The 24,226-nt window shown below is 41.9% G+C and overlaps 1 protein-coding gene across 1 annotated transcript; it reads left to right on the top strand.

Annotated features, from left to right (window-relative positions):
• Positions 1–149: 149 nt before the first annotated feature.
• Positions 150–23,581, top strand: myo1eb (myosin IEb). The gene is made up of 27 exons (XM_035435408.1): positions 150–489; positions 6,536–6,673; positions 7,188–7,277; positions 8,283–8,377; positions 8,591–8,678; positions 9,579–9,668; positions 9,939–10,070; positions 10,324–10,458; positions 11,103–11,235; positions 12,191–12,387; positions 13,331–13,411; positions 13,712–13,798; positions 14,013–14,099; positions 14,387–14,554; positions 15,412–15,497; positions 15,619–15,700; positions 16,152–16,357; positions 17,143–17,287; positions 17,465–17,579; positions 18,044–18,213; positions 18,358–18,503; positions 18,763–18,909; positions 19,157–19,314; positions 19,538–19,609; positions 19,862–20,066; positions 21,633–21,808; positions 22,108–23,581. Exons 1-27 carry the CDS (start codon positions 487–489, stop codon positions 22,182–22,184), a joined length of 3,309 nt encoding a protein of 1,102 aa, XP_035291299.1. The 5' UTR covers positions 150–486; the 3' UTR covers positions 22,185–23,581.
• Positions 23,582–24,226: the final 645 nt, after the last annotated feature.

Raw genomic sequence — 24,226 nt, 5'->3', positions numbered from 1 at the left:
TTATTTCGGATTTCTGGAAGGCCTAATGTCACATTACATCTAATGACACTGCAAAACCAAGTCACTAACAGTGTGATGTCAGACAACGCTGGGGGGCACCAATGTCTCAGTTTTTACCCAGCCTATTTCCTAATACCCACAATTCAACTAGCTTTAGGAATTGTTCTCTACCTGCCTGCACTTGCACCAGTACAACAAATCGCTAATGTTTGTACTGCCGCCCAGCCGCTCCCCACAATCAGTCGCACCGAAGGAAAATACGAACGGGCTGCTGCAAGGACTGTACAACATGAGAAAGTGACAAGCAGTAACTTCCCTCGGATGATAAGTCTCAGAATTTAAACTTACTTTTCATACTTGCGTGGAAATGCTATGACCGCCGAGTTTAGTTTCAGGTGTGGGAGACTCTGCGCTTCTCGTGTTCGGAGGAAGGTGAACACCTTACCTGTTTTTGGACCGTAGGAGGAAGCAATTTGCAAAACCATAATGGTAAGTAAGAATGTTCTAACATAGTGCGTTTCTTTTGATACGTAAAGTTTTACTTTGCATGTTCATGCAGCCGAGGGTGTTTTAAACTTTTTGAACCTTGTTACAAGTCGTCTGCTCAGGGGTGTTAACACTATAATTTCATCCCGAATTTTTACGTTTTGTTTAAAACGCATTAAAACGAGTGTCTGCGAAGTGTGGTAGATATGTGGTATTTCAGGTAAGATATGCAACAACAAAAAAAGTCACTTAAGTAGCTGAGTAGCCTACTTGTGGGGTGGAGTTAAGGTTAAGTCTCACCTATGGCCCAGCAATTCGCGGAAGTCGCTCTTGAAAATACCCTACTCTAAAAGCCTGTTTGACAGCTAAATATGTAGCGTTATGTTAATTATAGGCCTACCCCTTCATCGATTTAAACATACTATAAAATAATTATAATTTCATTATATGTACACTTGTGCCTCAGATATGGTGTACCGTTTAGCGACAAAAGTACAATAGGTTCAGACAGTATGTGTGCGTGCAGGAAGGATATAGAAAGCCACAAACTAACAGGTATTGGATGCAAAACAAGTTGCTTCTATTTATGTTATTCTATTATATTATGGTTGGCCACCCATATTATTGTTTGCGCCGTTGCCATGCCCTGGCATCTTGTATGACACCTTCAGACCGTCATGTTGTTGAATTTAACTCAGCTAGGAAATGTGATCCTATATAGAGCTCAATATTAAGTCTTCTGAAACTAGGTCTATGAACTGTTATCCATGCCGTGGCATTGCCTGCTAATCTTCTCTTTCAATTGTCCATATGCTGAAAAGTTATTTAATTTGGTTAGCGCCAACAAGGGCCAACATGTCTGGGCAGGGCTGCACTCTTCAGACAACTCTTGGATAGGAGGGGAAGAATGCTGGGAATTCATTTTTCTGATGGAAAATGATGAAGGGAAGATGGGAGAAAGACGTTGGTCTAGTAGAAAGATAAAACAGAGTTAACAATGTTATTTTGTATTATACAGAAACAGCTGTAGAATTTGGTAAAATTAACTGTTGAGAAATGTCTTGCCCACAGTTGCTGGTCCTGGGTTGCAGACATGATTAGTCAAGATTTAAACTCCTTAACTCTTGCGCCAGTATGTACGGTGGATGCAGTTGCATTCACCAACAAGTCCCAAATATTCCCATTTGTCATTGAGCACACCCAAAAATATGAAACTTAACTGAGGGATAGAGACTAATAAACCTGCATTTTGATAGCCATTACAGAGCTGAAGCTGACTAGCTGCAGAACGGTATCTGCTCGGCCTGTAATCCTGTGATGTTTCTCAATCACTTCCTTTTGTCTTTGTAGCAAAAGGAAATCATTGGGGCTGAACTGGAAACTTCACTTCACAGAATTGTATTTCGTTATGGGCCTCAACTTTTGACCTTTTTTATTTTATTTTTTTACCTCAACCACACAAAGTCCAATATGAGAGCATTTAGGAATGTCATTGATTCAGACTGCAGTGCAGATCAGTTGACACATGGTAATGACTGGGTAATTGCAGTTGCGCTTAAACCAAAACTAGCTGCATGGAGGGATTATATTGACAAGTTTGGGGATTATGTCAACAAGTCTGCTCACAAATGGCAATGCCTGCTCAGGCAGGCAGTTATTTTGTGCAAAAAACCTTTTCTGTTTTGTAGTGGTATATGGAAACATACTGGTCTATATAAGTGTTATATTGGTGTATAGAGCAATTGTTTATTTCTGTGGTAGTAAACCATAAACACATTCCACCAGACACAAGAAGGTGGTATTTGGCTGAACACATGAACTAAAAAATCTGCCACAACAAAAAACAGTTACCCTCGCATTTGCAGTGGACCCATGCATCAACGGGAAGACAGCAAAACTTTTTTCCCTCCGCCTGTTCCCCTTCGAGTTTGTCAGCAGCTTCTCCTGCTTACTCCACTTTGGCCAGTGAGTCGTTCCTCTTTTGGAATTGTAACTGCAGTAATGTCTAAAACTTGACCTTGGAGTAACGTGAAGCCATTTCATCACTTCCTGATAATTCTAGCATGTGGTGCAAATCGCAGAGCTGTAATTGGTCTTTTATTGTAGACTACCATACATTTAAAAGATATTTTGGCTCAATTCATTCTTCTTTGTGCCTCTTGAGGTACATAAATTAAAAAGCCTTCCTTGGCATGTTAATACATTACTAAAGCACCCCTGGATTAAGTTGGGGGCGAACTGAATGGCTAAAGAATATGACAGTGCATCCTTGCCAGGTGTTTAAATCAACTGTCTTCAGGTGTCTCAGTGTTCAGTGTCCACCCACAATTCACCAATTGTCTTCCATTTAAATTCAGGAAGTGTAAGTATATGATGAATACACATGACCACTTCTCCCTTGTAGCTCATCAAACATACACTATAAGGGTGTTTGAAGGGCAGTGTTAGAGCTACTGGTGCCTTAAGTCAGTTCGGCAGTGTTTATGACAGAAAGGTATTTGGCCCTCAGCATTCCCACCTACTGTAACTTGAGCTGGGATGATGCAGGAAAGGGCTGTTTAGCTTCAGGGTGGAGGAGTTCACTGAGATTTGGTTCAGCCACTAAAAGAATCTCCCTTTGTCTGGTTTCAACATGGATGGTTTAGCAAGTAAGGTCTCCTTTCCTCATTATATTTTCTATCTGCAGACATAGCAGTGGGTTATTGTGTCATATTCTCTGTGATGCAACGGTACTGGATACTGGAGACTGGCTCAAACAGAATGTTCAGGACCCTCTATGACAAGGCTGCCCTACCCTGTTCCTGAGGATCTACTGCCCTTTAGGTTTTCACCCCAAACCTACAAAGCACATCTCATTAAACAGCAAGAGACCTCTTTGAGCTGCTAATTGGTAGAATCCAGTATGCCAAATTATGGTTGAAATGAAAACCGACAGGGACAGTAGATCTTCAGGAAGAGGACTGTGACTGTGAATGCTGTCACTTTATAAATAATTCTAGAGAAAGAGCATAGCATTGCAAAAGGTACCCAGCTACCACACAGGCCTGTAACTGACATCTGTGGCATTGCTGAATCCAGTGAGGTTGTCCCAGGAAGTGATGGGCAAAGGCTTATCTCCCTGACACATACTCTGCCATGGAGTGGGTGTGGATTTTAAAAGAATCTGATATCCAGGCATTGGATTGACATGATTGCAGAGCTATTTCATTTGCTTACTGAAACCACATGCAAACACCAGTTGTTGTGTAGCTGGAGTTAGTTGCTTTCTTTGTTACAGTACACCATTAGATGGCATGCTAGATGACTATCATACTGTTTATTTTTATGTGCATCTGATTGGAGCTGAAATGTTTCAGAAAACATCTATGTTTGAAAGTGGACATATATCCAAACACGCACAGATAATGGTCTGTTTGAGATTAATGAATGCTTTTAGAACTGTCCTTTGCCATTTATGAGATCACTATAAGTGCCTTTTATTCATTGTCTGAGACAAAGTCGCGCTGGCTTAAAATAGACAGCAGCTAGACCGACTGAAGAAAACGGCACAGAAAGATGGTTTGTGCTGGATGTGGGCTCCTCTGGTAACTGAAGTGAATTTTGTGCTGGGCAATACATCTTCATTATAAGTCCTCATACATTAATATGAATTTTATATGTAATCTGAGGCCTCAGCAGAAAGACTACACATCATACGTTAATTTTTCAACTGTTGCAACATTATGAGACACCCCAATACAGAGGAGGCTGTAAAGCATCCATGATATATGCAGAGCTGGGTCTTTCATTGGTAACCGATGGTGAGGTGACAGGTAAGGGCTGAGATACCAGTTATCCATCATTCAGCTCAACAGTCCTTTGCATGGAATCACTGCTTGCACCTATACTTAAAGTAATATACACCTACAGTTGTTCCAGATCATCATGACCAGCAAATTTTCCCATTGGCTTTTATAGTCAATGGCTGTTTGAAGTGAGCAAAGACCTGAAAGCGTCAATAGGGAGCACACCAAGACCACATTTAGTCAGTTGGTTGCAACATCAAACGAATAAATTGAGTATATGAACCTGTTTGCCAATGAATCCTGTTTTGCACTAAACAACTCAGTTATCCGGACAGTAGATTGTAAAAGTTAAATTAGTTTAATTGATCATAAAAAACTTGTTTCCCGATTACTGCATATTCATGACAAACTTTTAAATCAATCAGTCGTCCTTTATTTATATAGCGCATTTCATAAACCTTACTGCAACAGAATGAGCTTCATAATAAATTAAAAGAACAGATAAATTAAGAACACATTTAAAAAAATAAAAAAGCAAATACAATAAACTGTAAAAGAGAGGCAATAACTAAAATTCATAAAATACACAATACTAAATATAAAATACTCAAATGTCTGGAGTTCCTTTTTAAAACCATCCAAGCCCTGAACAGACCCTCTGCTAGACTATTGATAGGTGTGAATAATAGGTTACTGTCTGAGGATCTGAGGGCCCTGTTAGGCACATACCTTAAAAGCAAGTCGGATAGGTAGCAGGGTGCAAGGCCATACATAGGCTTATAGGCTAAAAGAAGAATTTTAAATGAAATAAAATAAAATGAAATGAATATGTAGCTAATGAAGAGCTTTTGAAACAGAGGTTGTTGTTTTTTGTTTCAGACAATAAATGAGCAGAGTTTTGGACTAACTATAAGTGATTGATCATGAATAATGACAGCCCAGACAAAGGGGCATTACAGTTGTTAAGTCTCCTCACGTGTATTCGTTTCTCAGCACTCTCCTGTGCTAAAAATTGATGTACCTTGGCAATGGATTTGAGATGACAAAAAGACGGTTTCTTTATGTGCTTAATATATGAATCAAAGGGTCCATGGTCATGATGTACTTTCATGTTTCATGTGGACACAGAAAAAGGCAAGGAATTGCAGTGCTTATGTTCAGTTGGGCAAGTGTTGTCTTGGGAATTAGGTAAATATCTCCCAGCAATGTTGTTGGGAGATACAGTATAGTTCAGAACAAAGCACTGTGGACCACATTTAAATCAGGCATGTTTGAGGGCATCATTGTACCATTTTTGCCACTTATTTGTGTCTGTGTTACCGATGTATTAAAATGCAAACAAATGCCCATATCTATGATCCTGTTCATAATAGATTGTTTCAAGTAAATTCAAATTTGGCCTAAATAATTGGTCATGAATCTTATGTTACTGATATTGGGGGAAAAAAGGCCACAAATATACACAAACAAATATCTAGCTTTCACTTGTATGTTGTAAATTCTGTATGCTGTTGCAGGTGAATTGTAATGGAATATACAATGGCAGTAGTAATTAGCCTACCTTATTTCCTCAAAATCCCTTCCCACACTCAGACACCCAGAAAACAATCCTGTGTTATTATGTTATTGGTCACCGCTTTTGAAGCTAGCTTATAGAGAACAATTATGTACTGCTTCCACTATTACAGAGCACAGAAAATTGTCCAAAAATGGCTGTCAGTCTTCCAACTAAGCTGGAAAATGTCCATATGCTTTTGTTAGTGAGACTGGTAGTGGCCACACCTTAGTGAGAGAGAGTGTTTGTGTGAGCTCAGCGTTAATGAGTACACTGGTATGAGGCCAGCCACCATAATAAAGAGAGAGTGCCTTTTGTGCCGTTTCCTGCAAATATCCTCATGCTCTCGTTTTACGCCTTCATACCTCCTTAATTTTTGTCATTTGCCACTATGGAATATTTGTTAGTATTTAATATGAAGCATGTCCTTTATATTAAATAAAATGTATTCTATATTTGTTTGCCTTAGTGAGTCTGATTTAGTTTTCTTGTAGTACATTCTGGAACTTGTGATGTACTTGCTGACTGGTCTTCTGGTATAAAGTTCAGACCATAATTTCTTCAGTAATTTCTCTTATTTTGTGCATTAATTAATGTAACATAACCTGTGGAGGAAAGTATATGTGACCATAACTGCTGTTGATAAGTTCTGTTGTCTTTCTTTGTCTCTTTCTCTTGTTCTTTTTCTCACTCTCTCCAACCCTTCTAGGGGAGTAAGGAGAAATATCACTGGCAAACCCAGAATGTGAAGGTCAGCGGGGTGGACGACATGGTCCTGCTATCGAAGATCAATGAGGACGCCATCACGGACAACCTCAAGAAGAGATACAATGATGACTACATCTTCGTATCCTCTGCACAAACACCTGATCTTACAAGTGAAAACTGTGGCCCATCTTTACATTTGCAATGTTCTATGGTCTCTGTGTTCCTAGACTGGATTGCCGATCTAGTGCTTGCTATAGAGTAAACCCCTTAAGAGATTGGCTGTAATGATTATTGAACACAAACATGAAATCCTGATATAAGGCCTGTTTATCTATTTCTTCCTGAGCTGATCAGAACTGATATGCATTTGATTTGTCTGTTTATCATTTCCATCATTCCATTTCTATGTTTTTGGCAATACTGGCAGTTGCATAATAACAGCTTGTGGGGTTACACATACTGTCAGTTACACTTGAATTTTCAGCAGCCTACACAGTGTGAAAGTTATCTTTATGTATTTGAGCGTATGTTCTGTTTCAGTCATCAGGGGAATATGTATATAATGGCTTCCCTACAGATGTTTTAATGGGTAAGGGTGTGTTCTTCACCAGTTGTGATGAATGGCTTAATCTTCCTTAACCCTGTCCTCTCAGACCTACATTGGTCCTGTGCTGATCTCTGTAAATCCCTTCAAACAGCTGCCATACTTCACTGATCGAGAGGTGGAATTGTACCAGGGGGCGGTGAGTCGTTCTCTGTATTCTGCACTGTGAAGTTTAAGTGACGGGGAAAGGCTGATCATACAGACTGCTGTGAAATTGCATGTCTTTGATAACATTTGCCAACACTTTTGCATGTACAGCATATAACTGGGTCAGGGTGTCAGTATATTGCATTGGGCGATGTTTCACTGGCTACTAAGACGTGGTCTTTAATGTCCTGCATTGCGGAGGTATATTGGGAGGGGCATTGAGCACACAGCAATTTAACATACTGAAGTATTTACTTGGTGGTAAATGGTGCAAGGTCACAACTTGAGAACCTAAGGGAATTCCATAAAGGTTATCGCTTGAAGGTTTCTCTGTCATCAGTTTCTGCTTTTACCAGTTGAACTACAAACAATGTGTGTTCACAAATAATTGGCTTGAAATTTATGGTGCACCGTACAGTATGTACTGCAACAAAACCCTTTGGCACTCCAGTCCATGCAGTTTGTGCAGAGAACTGTGCTCTCCACCTCAGGCAGCAGCAGTCTTCATGTGAACCGGTGTGTTTGATGAGTCACTGTTGAACCTGAACACCCTGAGGAGAACTGATGTAAACTGGGCTTGGCCTTAGTGGGTGTAGGCACTCTACACACTCTACACAGAAGTGTGTGTGTGTCTGTGTATTATCAATGAATTATATAGTGACTTCATCCTCTGTTGTTTCTCATTCATATTAACTTGTGTTTACTTCGCTTTCAATGCTGTGCAGTCTGCTGCCAAGATACTGTCTATTGTCTTTATATTTATGTGGTTTGTTCATTTCATCCCAATCATGAAGATGAAAAAGGCTTTGAGATATAGTTGAAAGCCTGGAGCCATCTAGCCTGAAACTTGTATGTTCTAGGAAAAAAAAACGTAATTTTCTCAAATTATTGAATAATCCGTACAGAACCTCATACTCTCCCTACCTCTCCACCTTAACCACAGTTTGATGAATCAGCTCACTTTGAAAACATGATGATGATGATGATTATCTTGCAGGCTCAATATGAGAACCCTCCTCACATCTACGCCCTGGCAGACAACATGTACCGTAACATGATGATCGATTCGGAGAATCAGTGTGTCATCATCAGGTCAGAACCATCACGACTCACTCTCACTCTTCAGATCTGGCCTCATACAAATGGAGAAGTCCCGGTTCTGAGTAAGGGGACATCCAACCAGTGTCCCCTACCTTAGTGTCGCTTGCCTTAGTGTTTGAGTAGGTCATGTAGCAGGTGCTTACAGTACCTCTGACACACCCATGTGGTCTGCTGTGTTTATGGTGTGTGCTTTTGCCATTGCAGTGGGGAGAGTGGAGCTGGAAAGACAGTGGCAGCTAAGTACATAATGAGCTACATCTCCAAAGTGTCGGGCGGAGGGCCCAAAGTTCAGGTGAGAGCGCCCCCTGCTGTCCTCAGTCTCTTGTTCCATCCTGGTGCTCTTGGATCTTGGATCGTGCAGCTTTTGGTACCACTGACCATTTAATCCTTGCTGATAGACTTATACATTGGGTTGGGATATCTGGGACTACACCGGATTGGTTCTCATTCTCCCTGTCAAAAATATCATTTTCTGATGCTACATGGTCTGCCCGCATATTTTAGCATTGGTTTTTAAATACTGCTGATCACTTTTGAAGTATTGTGTGACTTAGTATCAAAGATTTTTTAACACCCTACAAGATCCCTTAGAACCTCTGATCAGGTACTAATGGCTGTTCCAATGTCTAGATTGAAAACCAAGCCAGACTTAGCCTTTTCGATCAAAGCTCTTAGACTCTGGAACACCCTTCTGTTAAGCGTAAGAATGGCAGAGTCTGTCTTTAAGTCTTGCTTAAAGACTCACTTTTATATGATTGCTTTTGTAAATGTTTTGCTTTTTTGAATACATCTTAACTTGGGGTGTGTGTAACTGCCTTCATTTATTGTTGTAATTATTATTACTTTTAAAAATAATTTTTATTTATTATATATTATCATTTACTTGTGCGTATATTTCACTCACTGTAAACCACTTTGTGCTCTGTGCTTGAACGGTGCAGTATAAATACATTTTTCATTGTTTTCTCACAATGTGTCCAATGAGAAGTTACAATCAATGAGTGAAGTACTATTATTTTCTGTAAGATCCTCATTCTTGGCCCTCTTCCTCCCTCCCTCTCCTAAACACAAGTGCAGGAATAAGTGTACCTCTACTTCAGCCTTTCTCACAGCGACTACATAACCAGCAGCTTCTTTCCTTTTTTTCTACTGCTGTCTCTTCTGCCCTCTTCTCACCCTCTTTCTCTCACAGCAAGTGAAGGACATCATCCTACAGTCCAACCCGCTGCTGGAGGCCTTTGGGAACGCCAAGACTGTGCGCAACAACAACTCCAGTCGCTTTGTGAGTGACTCTGAACGCTGAATGGATGTGATATTGTGGAGCCCACTCGCCCAGTTGATTCATTATAGCATGCCACTTACATGCTGATGGATTGACTCTCTGCTGGGCTTGAGCACTCCGGAGAGCTTGTTTGGTGAGGGCTGAAGAAGTGCATACTCTGAAGGCATTTTGATGAGGTTTTACTTGGGGATTGTTTTTAGGCTTCAGTGCTGAACCCTAGGCCCCGGGACGTAATTCATTATACACTGTACGTATGATTGCCTCCCGCAGGGGAAGTACTTTGAGATCCAGTTTAGCCGAGGAGGTGAGCCCGATGGAGGAAAGATATCCAACTTCCTTCTGGAAAAATCTAGAGTGGTGTCCCAGAACCATGAAGAAAGGAACTTTCACATCTATTACCAGGTAGGACACTGTGCTTCAGACTAACCAATACTTTAAAATTCATTCAGTAATTCAGTCTCTGTATTATGAAACTGTTTTCCAAGTGTTACATATCGCAGTGCGTTAGGCAGATTGTAATTTGGTGGCCTGGCAGCTATAGTATTAATTGGTAACGGTCGCGAGTCATCACTATAACCTCACATTATCCTTGTCCTGTTGATCACCTCTGTCATTTTTACTGACACCCAAATGACCTGTAACTGTTGTCCTCCAGCTCCTAGAGGGTGCTACGAAAGAGCAAAGAGAGAACCTTGGCGTTACTACACCTGACTACTACTTCTACCTCAACCAGTCAGGGACCTACACTGTGGATGATATCAATGACAAGAAGGAGTTTGCCGATACCATGGTGAGTTGGGGTACTATTAGCCTTCAGCAAGCTGTGTATGCAGAGAATGTTTTTACTTGTGACGTGAAGTTGCTGTATGGGTGCCATTAGTGTTGTGTTTTGTAATGGTACTATGTGTAGTGCTCTTACTGTTTTTTTTGGGTTTTTTTGAGGATATTTGTAATTTCTATTGACGGGCCACTATGTGTTATTTAGGGTGTTCTGACAGGTTTGTCTCCTGGTAAGAGTATATGTTGCCACTTGCAATCACAACTTTTTGGGATGTGTTTGGTGGCATCATTACGCATGCATTTTTGTATTGCTGTGTACATTTTTTGGATGTGCTGCTGTGTATTTCAGCATGTGATGATTTGTATTGTTTTTATGCATAGCAGTGTGTATTTCATAGTTGTGTGTGTTGTATTGGGATGTTATTATGTCCTAGAGGATAGATTTTTTTGTAATAGTACAGTGTTTTGGCATATTGTATTGTACATTCTTTAGAACGGTGTGTTTTTGTAGCATTGCTACTTGATGGCATGCTGTGGTGTACATTTGTTTTGTTTGCATGTAGAAGTGTGAGTGTGTTTCGGAGTGTGTGGCTGTGTAGTGGCATGTTCTAAAGCATCACTGCGTGTTTGCATGTTGCGGTGTGTGTTGTGCAGGATGCCATGTCAGTAGTGGGGCTCTCTGCAGACGAACAGGCCACCGTTCTGCAGATAGTTGCAGGTATTCTTCACCTGGGCAATCTCGCCTTCAGAGAGGAGGGCAACTACGCTGTGGTGGAGAGCGAGGACTGTGAGTCAACACAGAGTTTCACGCATGCCCACACGCAAGCACACACGCTCACACACACACACACGCTCACACACGCACACACACACACACACACACGCGCACACACACACGCACACACACACGCACACACACACACACACACACACGGCCGCACGCAAGCACACACACTCAAATGCACACACACACACACACACGCCCGCACGCAACGCATGCACGCAAGTACTCACACACACACGCACACACACACACACGTACACACGCACGCACACACAGTCTCTCTCTCACACAGTTAAATACAGGTGACTGCATGAATACCATGCATTTATATTTACATGAGCCTACTGGGAATGTGATAATTTATCATCCATTTATAGTTAAAGAGATCAGCATGATGACTCATCATATCTGTGACGCTGACACTAATTAAAATGATCGCCTTTTAACCCAAAGGTTGCTGGTTCGTTTCCATAAAGGGCTTTCCATTCAAACCTTGAGAAAGTTACTGCAGTTGCCAGCTGTATAAATCAATAATATGAGTAATAGGAAGATTGTATCACTCTAGATGTCACTTTCAATGCCTGTATATATATATATATATATATAATATTGAATGGATATTATTTTTCTGTGAGGAGTGTTAAACAGGGGACTGTTGGGTGACTAATGCAATAATGGGACAGGTCTATAACTATGATTAGTCATTTCAAGTTAGGAGAGGAAAAATTAGGAAAAAATGTTTTTAAAAGTATTAAACATTTGATTTTGCACTGTAGCTTTTTAAATCAATGTAAGCAGCGAAAAGGGTAATGTACTTAACCCTAGAAAAACTGTAGGCTCAGTAGCACACTTACTGTACCTGTTTAAGTACTGTGTGTCAAGGCACTTTGTCTTCATACATCTTTCTCTCCCACTCTCGCTTTCCATCTGTATCTCTGTCGCCCACCCCTCCTCCCAGTCCTGGCATTCCCGTCCTACCTCCTAGGCATTTCCCAGAATGGCCTGAAGGAGAAGCTAACCAGCCGCATAATGGACAGCAAATGGGGGGGCAAATCGGAAACCATCGCGGTCACCCTCAACACGGAGCAGGCCACTTTCACCAGGGACGCCCTCTCCAAAGCCCTGTACTCCCGCCTCTTTGACTACCTTGTAGACGTGAGTCCAGCCCTGCCAATAACCCAACAGCGATGCTCCTCCAGAATCTGAAGGCCGCCTTACAGAAGATATTTTATTTTCCATTGCATACTGTGACCTCGGTGTCTCTGCTATTACATTGAAATGTATGCTTTTCACTGTGCATCACTCGTGGAATTTAAATTCAGTCCAGGAAAATGTCCTGACTTGAGCTCACTGCTTGTGCCCCATAAAATAATCACAGTGCCACAGCTTTCCGATCCGTCATGGCCCACTTGAGACATTTTCTTTGTTATATTCTCAATATGTGAATAATCCATTGTATTTTGAGCCTGAGAAACTCATATATACAAAAAAAAAAAGAAATATACAAAAAAGAGCACCTCGCTACCCACATTTGCAATTATGTTAAACTATTTATAATAAAATGTGGGTTATCAGTGTGCTCTTTGAATGATTATTTTGATTGAACATTGCATGTGCGCTTTAGAGGAAGTGGCGATGGGCTCAACCTCTGTCCACTACGCAAGCGCATGTATTGTACTGTATCTGGAGGCTGATGCGGCACATTCGTTTGTTTTTATGCAAGGCTTTATGCACTGTACCAAACGTCACGCTCACTGATTGTACCACATTGCGGAAGTAATTCAAAACTACTTTTCCAAGGCCCTCATGTTGGGGCTTGTCCCACAATCAGATAGTGTAATGTAGAAGGAACTAGATTTATGCATGTAGGATCCTGTTTGTGTGGGTAAGATGTGTAATTTAGCTGCTCCTTTACATATCTGGCGATTCCATTTGGGAAAGGAAAATGCAAGTCAGATTTCGAAAGGAGTGAACATTGATGTGTACTTTACTGCGGGTACATTTACGCTTACCAGCAACTGCTCATGTGCAATGAATGGATTTGGATTCATTTGGCTAAATTAGAACAGTTGTCACTCTCTGTGGTTTCCCCCTTTAGGCCATTAACAAAGCCATAGAGAAAGACCATGAGGAGTTTAATATTGGGGTGCTGGACATCTACGGCTTTGAGATATTCCAGGTAGGTATTTCTGTGATACATAATAAATGGGAAAATCTGCTCATAGCATAAAGAGACCAGGGGGTTTCTCTGTTTCCTTTAGGCAGAATTATCTCATTCTATGCAGCCTAGCACTACAATCTAATCTGCATGCTGTCCCAAACCATTGATTATAAGAGTTTTAGTGTATAATTAGTCAGTATTTAGTGTGTGTTTAGTGGATAGGGGATTTTCTTTTGTAAGTTAATTAGGTGAAAAGGAAATGTAATTGAGTGCTGTAATCATCTTTTAAATAGCTTTGCTTCTTTTTCCATTTCATAGAAAAATGGCTTTGAGCAGTTCTGCATCAACTTTGTGAATGAGAAGCTGCAGCAGATTTTCATTGAGCTGACTCTGAAGGCAGAGCAGGTAAAAGTGTGCAGGGAACATTCTGCGGACCGGGTGCTTGTGTGTGCAGAAACGGGTACTGTGATTGGACACAGAGACTGAAGACTCTGCTGGATTCCCTGTCCATTCAGGCCCATTGATTTTCGGCAGCCCTCCGCAATGGGTACTCTAACTGTGATTACACATAGCCTCACTCCCTCGTGTTCATACTGATGCATGTGCCTCTGTATTGCAGGAGGAGTATGTTCAGGAAGGGATCAAATGGACACCTATTGACTATTTCAACAACAAAGTGGTGTGTGACCTCATTGAGTCTAAACTGGTGAGTAGCAACCCTTGAACCCCAAGAAATTATTTTCGGCTTTACTGGGTTCCACTTGTTCCCTGCGATTAAAAAGGCAGGAGAAGGCACATTTTCTCCGTAAATGGTTCACTAATTCACACATTTCGCAAAGGCTGCTTGGAATGGGATCAATTTCAGTGACAGGATAATGGCAGTCTTTCCCATTTAAGCAACCCTAAGTAATGGCACAACATGAAAGGTCATATTGCTACAGTGATGAGACTGCATCGTGCCGTATCAATCAATCCTTTTTTTTACTTCCCCAGAATCCACCTGGGATCATGAGCATCCTGGATGATGTGTGCGCCACCATGCATGCCAAAGGCGAGGGTGCGGACCAGACTCTGATCCAGAAGCTGCAGAATCAGATCGGCACTCATGAGCATTTCAACAGCTGGAACAAGGGCTTTGTGGTGCACCACTATGCTGGAAAGGCAGGGGATGCTCTTCTCATATGTCTGTGCAAGGGACAAAAAGTATTTGTTTTGAGTTATGCATACCAGGGTGTGCCCTGTGATAGATTGGCAGCCTGTCCAGGGTATATTCCTGCCTCTCACCCAATGCACGCTGGGATAGGCTCCAGCACCCCCCGCGATCTTGCTCAGGATAAACGGGTGTAGATTATGGATGGATGGATGGATACCAGGGGCGGCTGTAGCTTTTATTGACATTTTCAGTATCCTATAGGTTTATAAATATTTTTCTGATAAATCATGTTATACATCAGATGTCTTCAACCAGTTCCATCCATCCCTGGTGTGAAGTTTGGACTATAGAATTTCAGTGTCATCTTCCTAATATACCAGGGCCTAGCCAGTGTGGTGGTGTAGGAAAGCTTTCAGCAATGGAACACTCTCTATATCTGCATATGTTATCAATTATATGGATTTGCTATTTTTTTAATATTCCAATTTGTTTATTTTTTTACTTTCCGAAAGAAATTAATTAGTCTATGACACTGGGGACCTTGTATTCGGAATGTACAGATTCATTTTTAAAAGCAATGCTTTGATGCTGTCAATGAGAGCTTTCTGCCTTTGTTGGTTTTTTCCACAACCAAAGTCATATATTTCAAATTATATACACATTAAACTCATGTCACTGGACTGGACTTGCAGGGCCCACCATTCTGATTTCTGCCAAATGCATTTATTCAGAGGGACCATATTATCAGCAAAGGCCTAGAGGTTCAGTGGTACAAAAGCCACTCTAAAATAAGGAACATCCCCTTTTTCTATCTTTCTTTCTCCTGCCTTCCTCCCTCTCATCCATCCCTCCCACCTTCCCCTAGGTGTCCTATGATGTGAGTGGCTTCTGTGAGAGGAACAGGGACGTTCTCTTCAATGACATCATTGAGTTGATGCAGAGCAGTGAATTGTGAGTGCGGACAGTCAACAATTATCCATGAGTTACAATATGTTCCACTGGCTTTTTTTTGTTCGTTTTTTTAAAACATCTTTGATCATTGAAAGAAGTACTTGTCTTGGTCTTTGCTCAGTTCCTTCATCAAAGACCTGTTCCCAGAAAATCTGGAGGCTGAGAAAAGGGGTCGTCCCACCACTGCAAGCAGCAAGATCAAGGTAAGAGATCTGATTGTGAAAAGAGTTGAGGACGTAGTGCTAAACCGACAGTGCTTAACTTGCAGTCTGCCCATAATGCCTGGTTTGAGCATGAGCTATGTCATTAACACAGAGCAACCAAGACTCTACAAAAGTGGCCTCATCTCTATCAAAAGCTAATAAAAAAGGGGTTTGTGGGCCAGTGTTCAACTCTGCATTTTCTTCGCAATTATGTGACATGCACCCACAGTCTGCCAGTTGTAATCAGTGATATGGGATCAGTGCTAGATCACCTGTAGTACTATGGAGCCTGTAGGTTGGAAAACAGTCACTGGCTTGTGGATGAGTCTATCGGAGAAATCCACATGCAGTGCTCTTTGCATGGGAGACGCAATTGCTCATTACAAATTAGGCTGGGAAGACGGGGATGATTCATAAAACGACTGTTCTCCTGCTCATTGTCCTCCTACAGAAACAGGCCAATAACCTGGTCCAGACACTCATGAAGTGCACCCCTCACTACATCCGCTGCATCAAGCCCAACGAGACCAAGAAGCCCCGCGACTGGGAGGAGAGCAGAGTCAAGCACCAGGTGGAGTACCTGGGCCTGCGCGAGAACATCCGGGTGCGCCGCGCCGGCTACGCCTTCCGCCGCGCCTTCAGCAAGTTCCTCCACAGGTACGCCGCAGAATGCCGGAGCAGGGGATTATGGGTGGCTTTCTGAGAGAGCAGGATGAAAGCTTAAAGACCCGATCCAGCAGAAGCTGCAAATTGTAACTTTCAAAAACATACACTGCATTATAACATTGCATGTGTGAATCATTTGGCAGTACGGTAAGTGTGTATTTGGTTGTATGTTTGGTAGTTTTCTTAAAAATGATGATCTGAAGTTGTGAAGTTTCTGTATTGCTCCTGTGATAATTCAGTCTCCATTACATTTTCTCTGTATGAGCTGAACGTATATATGCTTGGTCACTATAGTTACTGTATGTTTTAATTAGTACATTTAAATGTAAATTAAACTTAGCCCTTAGGTATAGCAGGCAAAACCATAAACAAGTTCTCTTGCTTTGGAAGGGTGCACACTTCCATGGCTTTGTTGCCTCATGTTTCCAGGGAAAAGACATGGCCGAGGCAGAGTTACTGAATGCATTTGAATAAGATACACTATCAATGAGAACATCAAATGACCTCCTTTTGTCTAATTTCTGCGTGTTCTGTTGCATGGAAAAAGTCCCTTTTGTAACCTTTGCATTATGCCTTTTTGATTTTGCTCTCGCAGCACTGGTCAAATATTTGCGAGGTCCTGTTTTCCAGTGTTGACTTAGTTGAGTTTAGGTCCCGAATGAGAGGAGAGGTGAGGCTATCTGGTGATACGAGAGCCCAGCTTTGCTGCAGCTAATGTGGGAGATCGATATTAAACCTGTTTTCATGCATTGTTTTTTTTGTGTGTCTTCGTCCAGGTACGCCATCCTAACGAAGGAGACGTGGCCACAGTGGCGCGGGGATGAGCGGAAGGGGGTTCTGCACCTGCTCCGCTCCGTCAACATGGACGAGGACCAGTACCAGCTGGGCAAGAGCAAGGTCTTCATCAAGGCCCCGGAATCAGTGCGTCCAATCCCTTTCCTTCACTTTCTCCTCACTTAGGCTAGAAGGGTGGGAGGGATAGATAATTTTTTCTCTGAATTAACTGGTTTGTTCGGCCTTGTAGTAAAATGCAATGATCTCAAGTTAAAAATGACTGTGATCATTGTGTGTGTTGAATCTTCTCTCCTGCTCCTGTAGCTGTTTCTTCTGGAGGAGATGAGGGAGAGGAAGTTCAATGGCTATGCGCGTGTCATTCAGCAAGCCTGGCGCAAGCACATTGCTGTCCGCAAGTATGTTCGCATGAGGGAGGAAGGTAAGATGGCCATCCAATGAAAACTTTCAGACCCTTGTGTCTTTGCTGCTCATATTGCAGGTTTTTCCACGGGAATGTAAATGCAAAACTCAAAAATGAAATCTGAAAAGTGGTGAGGTGCTGATATCCATTTATTATTTATTGTGGAGTTTTCAATGATCACAATGTATTCTTTTATAAAGACCACAGCATGCAAATGCAGTCAAGGATGGAAATATCTCTCTGAATGCAAAAGAGTGTACAGCTTCCCATGTGTTACTACTAGGTGCAGATTTGTTTGCTAGTGAGTACAAGTTGTCCTTTTTGTGGTGCTCTAAACTCTTGTAACCAGACTTGGATGGCTCAATCTGCTTAGCTTTGTGAGTGGCATTCGCCTCCCTGCAGGGTACTGAGTGGTCTGACAGGTTACAGTGGATAGGTGGTTTCTGTAGGAGGCTTGACTGTAGAGGTCTCTGTTCATGCAGCCTCAGACATCCTGCTGAACAAGAAAGAGAGGCGACGAAACAGCCTCAACCGAAACTTTGTGGGCGACTACATCGGCACCGACAACCACCCCGAGATCCGGCAGTTTGTGGGTCGGAGAGAAAGGATCGACTTTGCCGATGTGGTGGTCAAATACGACCGAAGGTTCAAGGTGAACTTCGCCATGTTCTGCTCAAACTTATTGCGTTGCACATGTAAAATAAAACTGTTGGAGTGAAAGTTGAGGAGTAAGTCAGTCTGTGGTAGAATTGTTTGAAAAATCGATGACCCTCAACCATTTTCCCTACCACCACAGTCGGTGAAGCGTGACCTGATCCTGACCTCTAAATTCCTGTACATGATTGGGCGTGAGAAGGTTAAACAGGGCCCGGACAAGGGACAGATCCAAGAGGTTCTGAAACGGCAGATCCCAGTGGAGAAGGTCCAGTCTGTCTCTATGAGGTAGCGTCATCCAGCATTAACCTCTGTATGATGGTGTATTGTTCCTGTTCTAGACCAATGCAGGATGGGCAGTTTATGACTGAGCTGATAAGATACTGAGCTGATATGAATGTTGCACTGTTTCCCACTGAAACATGGAGACTGTATAATCTTTTAATATCCTTTGAATTGACCTGAGTGAACTTTTGTCTTTGAGTGCCCTGGATTCTCTGGAGTACCGATTGTCTTCCCTCCATCCTTTCTTTTCCACTCTCTCCAGTACTCTGCAGGATGATTTCTTCATTGTGCATGAGGAGCAATATGACAGTGTGCTGCAGTGCGTTTTCAAGACCGAGTTCCTCAGTCTGCTGTACAAACACTATGAAGAGAAAACCCAGAGGAAACTGCCGCTGAAGTTCAATAACCTGTGAGCAATGCCCCTGAATCGTCTGTCTGTTTCCGGTATCCTGCTCTGTCACACTGTAAGCAGAGCCTGTACCATGCCTGCTACATTTTTAATAGATTAATACTTTTCAAGAAAAGTTTACAGAAATGCATTTGTGTCACACTGAAAACAAAGTCCTTATATACACTCTTGTCACAGCAGGCTTAATTCTAACTTTACTGCAGAGAAAACACCATCTGAGTCGCTGTACCCTCTTTCTAATCCTCAGACTGGAGTTCAAGGTGAAGAAGGGGGGCTGGGGTCCATTTGGGTCAGCCGGCTCCAGGCAGATCCAGTTCCAGGGTGGCCAGGGAGATGAGGCCCTTCTCAAGCCCAGTGGCAAGGTTCTGATAGTCAGTGTTGGACCAGGACTCCCAAAGAACTCCAGTGAGTTTCACATTCTCAGAGATAAACTCCCTGCTCTCAGTACTATCAACCACAGCCAGAATTCCCTGCATAACAATTGAAATTAATACTGCTGATGGAGATTTGAATGATATTCGCTGTCAATTAATATTGTATTTATAAATAAATATGTGTTGTTGATATCTATGAGTACTGTACTTGCCCACCAACAATACCATCAGCCCACCTGTACTGTACTCTGCAGGACCTACCCGCCGGGACAACCGAAAGAGCAAGTACTTTGGGAATCAGGCCCCCAACTCTGGACGTTCTCGGGGTGAGATGACACACAAGACTGAGACAGTCCCAGCTTGGGACTTATGAGCTGATGCAGCGAAGGTCACATCAAGCTTAGTCTGGCAAGCTAATCTATGGATGTTCCAGCCTTCAAAGAGAATTCTAGAGAAGAGTATCTTTGGAGATACTCTCAAGATCCCAGAACAGACAGTGCTGTTCTTGAATTATCTGAATGAACTGTATACTGTCTGTACTTATGGTCTGAATGTCCCTTCCTTCCTAAAACACAAAGGTCCCCCCAGGAGCGGTGGCGACCGAGGAGGGGGTGACCGTCACCAGGGGAACCAGCGCATGTCTAGAGCGTCCCTGATTCGTCAGCAGAGCAGCATGGAGCAGCCCACCCTGCCCCGACACCACGGGCCCCGGCCTGCCCAGAATCAGAACCAGGGCAAGGTGGACATGGGTTTCATGAACGTGCCTGACCAGGGTGTTGCAGGGTGAGTCTGTGAGCTCCATGAGTGGAAGTGGGAGATGGACAGGGTGAGTGGGAATAAGCCAGTTCATGCTCATGCAAAAGGCCAGAGTCCCAGACGGAGAGTTGAACAGAGGGGCAGGATTGTGATTTAACCGCAGTTGGGGTGAGAAACCTCCCTAAAATACACCCAATATTGACCAGGTACAGAGAACCATAAGCTAATATACAGCACTAAATTGCAGCTTGAGTTCTAATAGACAGAGGTAAGCCGGGTCTGTTTTGTGTATACTTAGACACTCAAAGTTTGGCCTTTCCCTATGTGCAATAGCACCTAGTCACATGATGGGATATTTTTGCATGGCCTTGCTCATTTTTGAATAGCACTTGTCAGTTTTTAGGTCAGGGATGAATAACTGATTTTGCCGTGCAGGCGAGATTCTGACCTTTGGAACCACGCAGTGAAAAGACACCACTGTGGAGCCTGAAAGGGAAGGATGGGAGGTGGAGAGAGGCAGCAGAGACATAGTTGGTAGGAAGCGAATAGTATAACGTTTGGGGAAAGGATGAAGAGTGAGGGAGGAATATATGGATGCAGTGAAAGAGTATTGAAGAGTTGCTGATTCCTATTAGCCTTCCCTATGGTACTGGCTGGAACAGTGATGCAGGGATTGTTATTTGACTTTAGTGTGGCTCTGTTTTTGTGGGTGTGCATTAATGTCGCAACAAGATTACATCTCTCAATACTAATTGGAAACAAGACTTGAAAGTAACTTCAAGAAACTGATGAACTGGGGTTATGTCAGAAGGAATTTTCTTCTCTGAATAAATTGAGGGAAGTCTTAGCATGTAATCCATGGGCTCAACGTGTTCTAAGCAGTGCTACAATTGACAGCTCTGTACTTAGCAGAGATTAAGAAGCTACTCTGCATTTTTCTTTGCTGTCGTACTGGCTTTTCATTCCTGTACAGATGGCTTTGTGTTTCTCTCATGTTCATATACAATTCCTCCATTTCCACCCAGTGAAATGTACAGATGCATGATTCCACACCGCAATGGGCTTACACTGCTAAATGTTAGCTAGTATCTACCTGTCAATAACTACTTCACTTCATCAAGTTACAGCATGTTTTATATCGATTTGAGTTCATTTGTCTACTTCACTGTGGAATTAATGCATGTCAATATGTCTATTATAGCAGTGGTTTATAAAATGACACTTTGTTTTGATTGTGTTATAGTCTGTTACTGTATCCATACTGCTGTTCATCTGCCTTTATTACCTGGATCAATCAGTTAGTTTTTACAAATTGGGTTATTGTGAAAATATCGCCTTTAATACTAATACTAGTCCAAATGAGAGAACCTTGGGATTTAGTTGAATTTTAGCATTCTAGGTTTTATTAAATCCTTATTGAAAGCATTACAATCTGTTAAGCATTTGCTACTTATTAGATAGACACAAAACGTTGTTTGAAATGTTTGGATCAGAGGTTGAACTGAAAATCATGGTCCCTTTGCATCCCTCTCCCCCAACCCTTTTAGTGTATTTTCATTTCTCTTTTCCTTACACTGTTCCTCTGGTTCATAGGATGCATCGCAGGCGCTCCAAGGAATACAAGCCTCCCCCGGGAGCGGGGCGGCCAAAGCCCGCCCCTAAACCCAAACCCCGCTCCCCGCAGTGCCGCGCCCTCTACGCCTACGACGCTCAGGACACCGACGAGCTCAGCTTCAATGCCGAGGACGTTATTGAAATCCTAACTGAAGGTGAATGACCAGTCGCGTGAGAGTTTGCAGGGGGCATGCAGGGAGTGTTTGGGAAACCCATCCGATCTACTGGCCTCCAAGCCTTGGTCTAGGAGGACAAATGCACTAAATGTATTGATATAGTTAGTTATGCAGAGGTGGTCCACAGTGGCTACTAAATTGTTGCTGTACAGGAGCCATCCCAAGCCTTCGCAGTGTTATGCTGTATGCTGTTAGAATGTATCGACTAAGCACCAGATCACTATTAATGAGGTGCAACACCAACAATTTCACTCCTCTCTCTCTTTTCTTCCTCCCAGATGCGTCAGGCTGGTGGTTTGGACGTCTCAGAGGTAGAGAAGGCATGTTTCCTGGGAACTATGTGGAAAAGATCTAGACCTGAGAAATGGCGGCCAGTGTTTTAAATATGGAAGGAGATGCCAGGTGACTGCAGTCTAAAATCAGGCTACTGTCCCACAGCGAAGTCTTCAACAACGAGTTCTGCATCAGACAGACTTTCACCCACGCTTCCGCCTCCAAAATAGATTTGACACGTTAGTGATGTTGCCACAGCAATGATCAAAGTTGAAACTACAAGTGCTCCCAAGTTTGTCTAAAGCAGTTAAGCTGATTGCTTATTTTATATGGGAACTTAAGGGGAGAACATACACATCCAAACACTGACATTTTAAGAAGTAGAAAACAAATCAATTATTTTAACAGCATTATTTTTCTCCAAAAAAATGTTTTACTGTTTTAAGTGTTTTAAAATATGCATTAGATTTTTTGAACATTTTATATAATCTTCACTGTATCAAATGAACACAAACAGGCCATACTGTATTGTTTACTTTCAGATATTAGGTCTGTCTAAAGAAGACCCAATGCCTTAAAGTATGAAACAAGAAAGATTTGTCTTTTAGCCCAACAATTAGAATTCATTGCTAGTTAAAATGTCCCATACAACTTAGATCCTGAATCTTTCAGAAGAAGCATTTTACTGAACACCATTTCCATTTTCTCCCTGGTTCGTCTGTTTTAGTGTTGCCACCACTCTCACGTGTTACATTACATTTAAATCCATCTCTCACACACCTACTGAGACAGGTGACTTAGGTTTACTTAGTATGCTCTTCTACAGTGTTAAATGTTGGAATAGAAACTGAAAATAGAAACGGAAAATAGAATCATTTCTACTAGCCCCCCCCCCCCCCCCCCCCACTGACCCCATGTCATAAATCATTTTCTCACTTCTGTCTCACCATGCACTCGTCCTATACTGAGGACTTTACACCACTTCCTCTGACTAGTGAGAAAAGGCTAAGATGATTTGGCTGTGAATGCATGGGTATATCACTGTGCTATCGGATTGTGTGAAAAGATGACAATTTAGGAACCCGTCCCTAGTTCTTGACCAGTTGCGTATGACATCTAAGACTAACATAAATGTTAAGAGCTGCATTACTAGATTTATACTCATAAACGCCTTTTAGGAACTAATAATAACAGACTTGTAAAAACAACACATGGCCCGTATAATGCAGAATACATTTACCTTCTCCATTAAAAATAATCTACAGTATTTATACAGAGCTGCTGCTCTTATCTGTCAATTGACTGTCCAGTAAAAATTTGAGTAAAAACTGCAGTTTGCAAGTAATGCTGTCTAAACTCATGTTCTTCTGAAATAATTCTTTTTATAAATGGATTAATTTGCATTTGGTGGATTCTTCAGCCATGAGATAAATATTGTGATCAAAGTAAACATGAAATAAAGAATTTTTCAAAAATGTTCCTTTCATTTCCCATTTATTGTGAAAAACAAATATGAAAATCGCATACACTTAAAGGTTAATACACAGCATGTGGTGTCATCTCTGGTGTGGTATTCCTGCAATCTGAAAAGAACAAGATATTATTGATTTTATTGTGAACCATCACTGATTTGCAAACCAGTTGTAACCGACTAACTTGTAAAGACTTGCACACAGCTAAAACTCTCAGCTCGCAAAAAGGCTCCGCATCAGCATTTCCGTAGTGTGCAAAGGTTTTAGATTACCTTGATGCATTTTAAGGCCAGGCAGCTGTTTTGACTCATCCAATCTGAGCAAATGTAGATTTCTATTTAGGATATAGTGGTGTCTCATTAAATTTACTCCCGTTTTTTCATTTATAGTAGATAAATGTATACTGCCATTCATTTACAGTAGATTAATGTATATTGCCTGTATATTTCTGAGATAAAAGAAGTAGCATACTGTCGCCTACTACAGAAGTGCGTTCATCTGGGCACAATAAAGAAAAAGTGGAAGTTACCCAAATTTATTTCTCGCATGTAACGCAGAATTTTAAGGTAAACCATAATGAACATTTGAGGTTTATGTTTTGCTGAATTGAGTTTAAATGATTACACAATTCTGGAAAAATAAAACGGAAGGA

The sequence above is a fragment of the Anguilla anguilla genome, chromosome 1 (genome assembly GCF_013347855.1).
Source record: "Anguilla anguilla isolate fAngAng1 chromosome 1, fAngAng1.pri, whole genome shotgun sequence".
Taxonomy (NCBI): Eukaryota; Metazoa; Chordata; class Actinopteri; order Anguilliformes; family Anguillidae; genus Anguilla; species Anguilla anguilla.
The sequence above is the reverse complement of the archived record's forward strand: the minus strand, read 5'-3'. Positions and strand labels throughout refer to the sequence as shown.

Bases quoted from the DNA above. Each gene is read 5' to 3' on its own strand.
- myo1eb (XM_035435408.1), top strand. The intron at 8,679-9,578 runs GTGAGAGCGCCC...TTTCTCTCACAG, and splicing joins GCGGAGGGCCCAAAGTTCAG to CAAGTGAAGGACATCATCCT. The intron at 12,388-13,330 runs GTGAGTCCAGCC...TTCCCCCTTTAG, and splicing joins TCTTTGACTACCTTGTAGAC to GCCATTAACAAAGCCATAGA.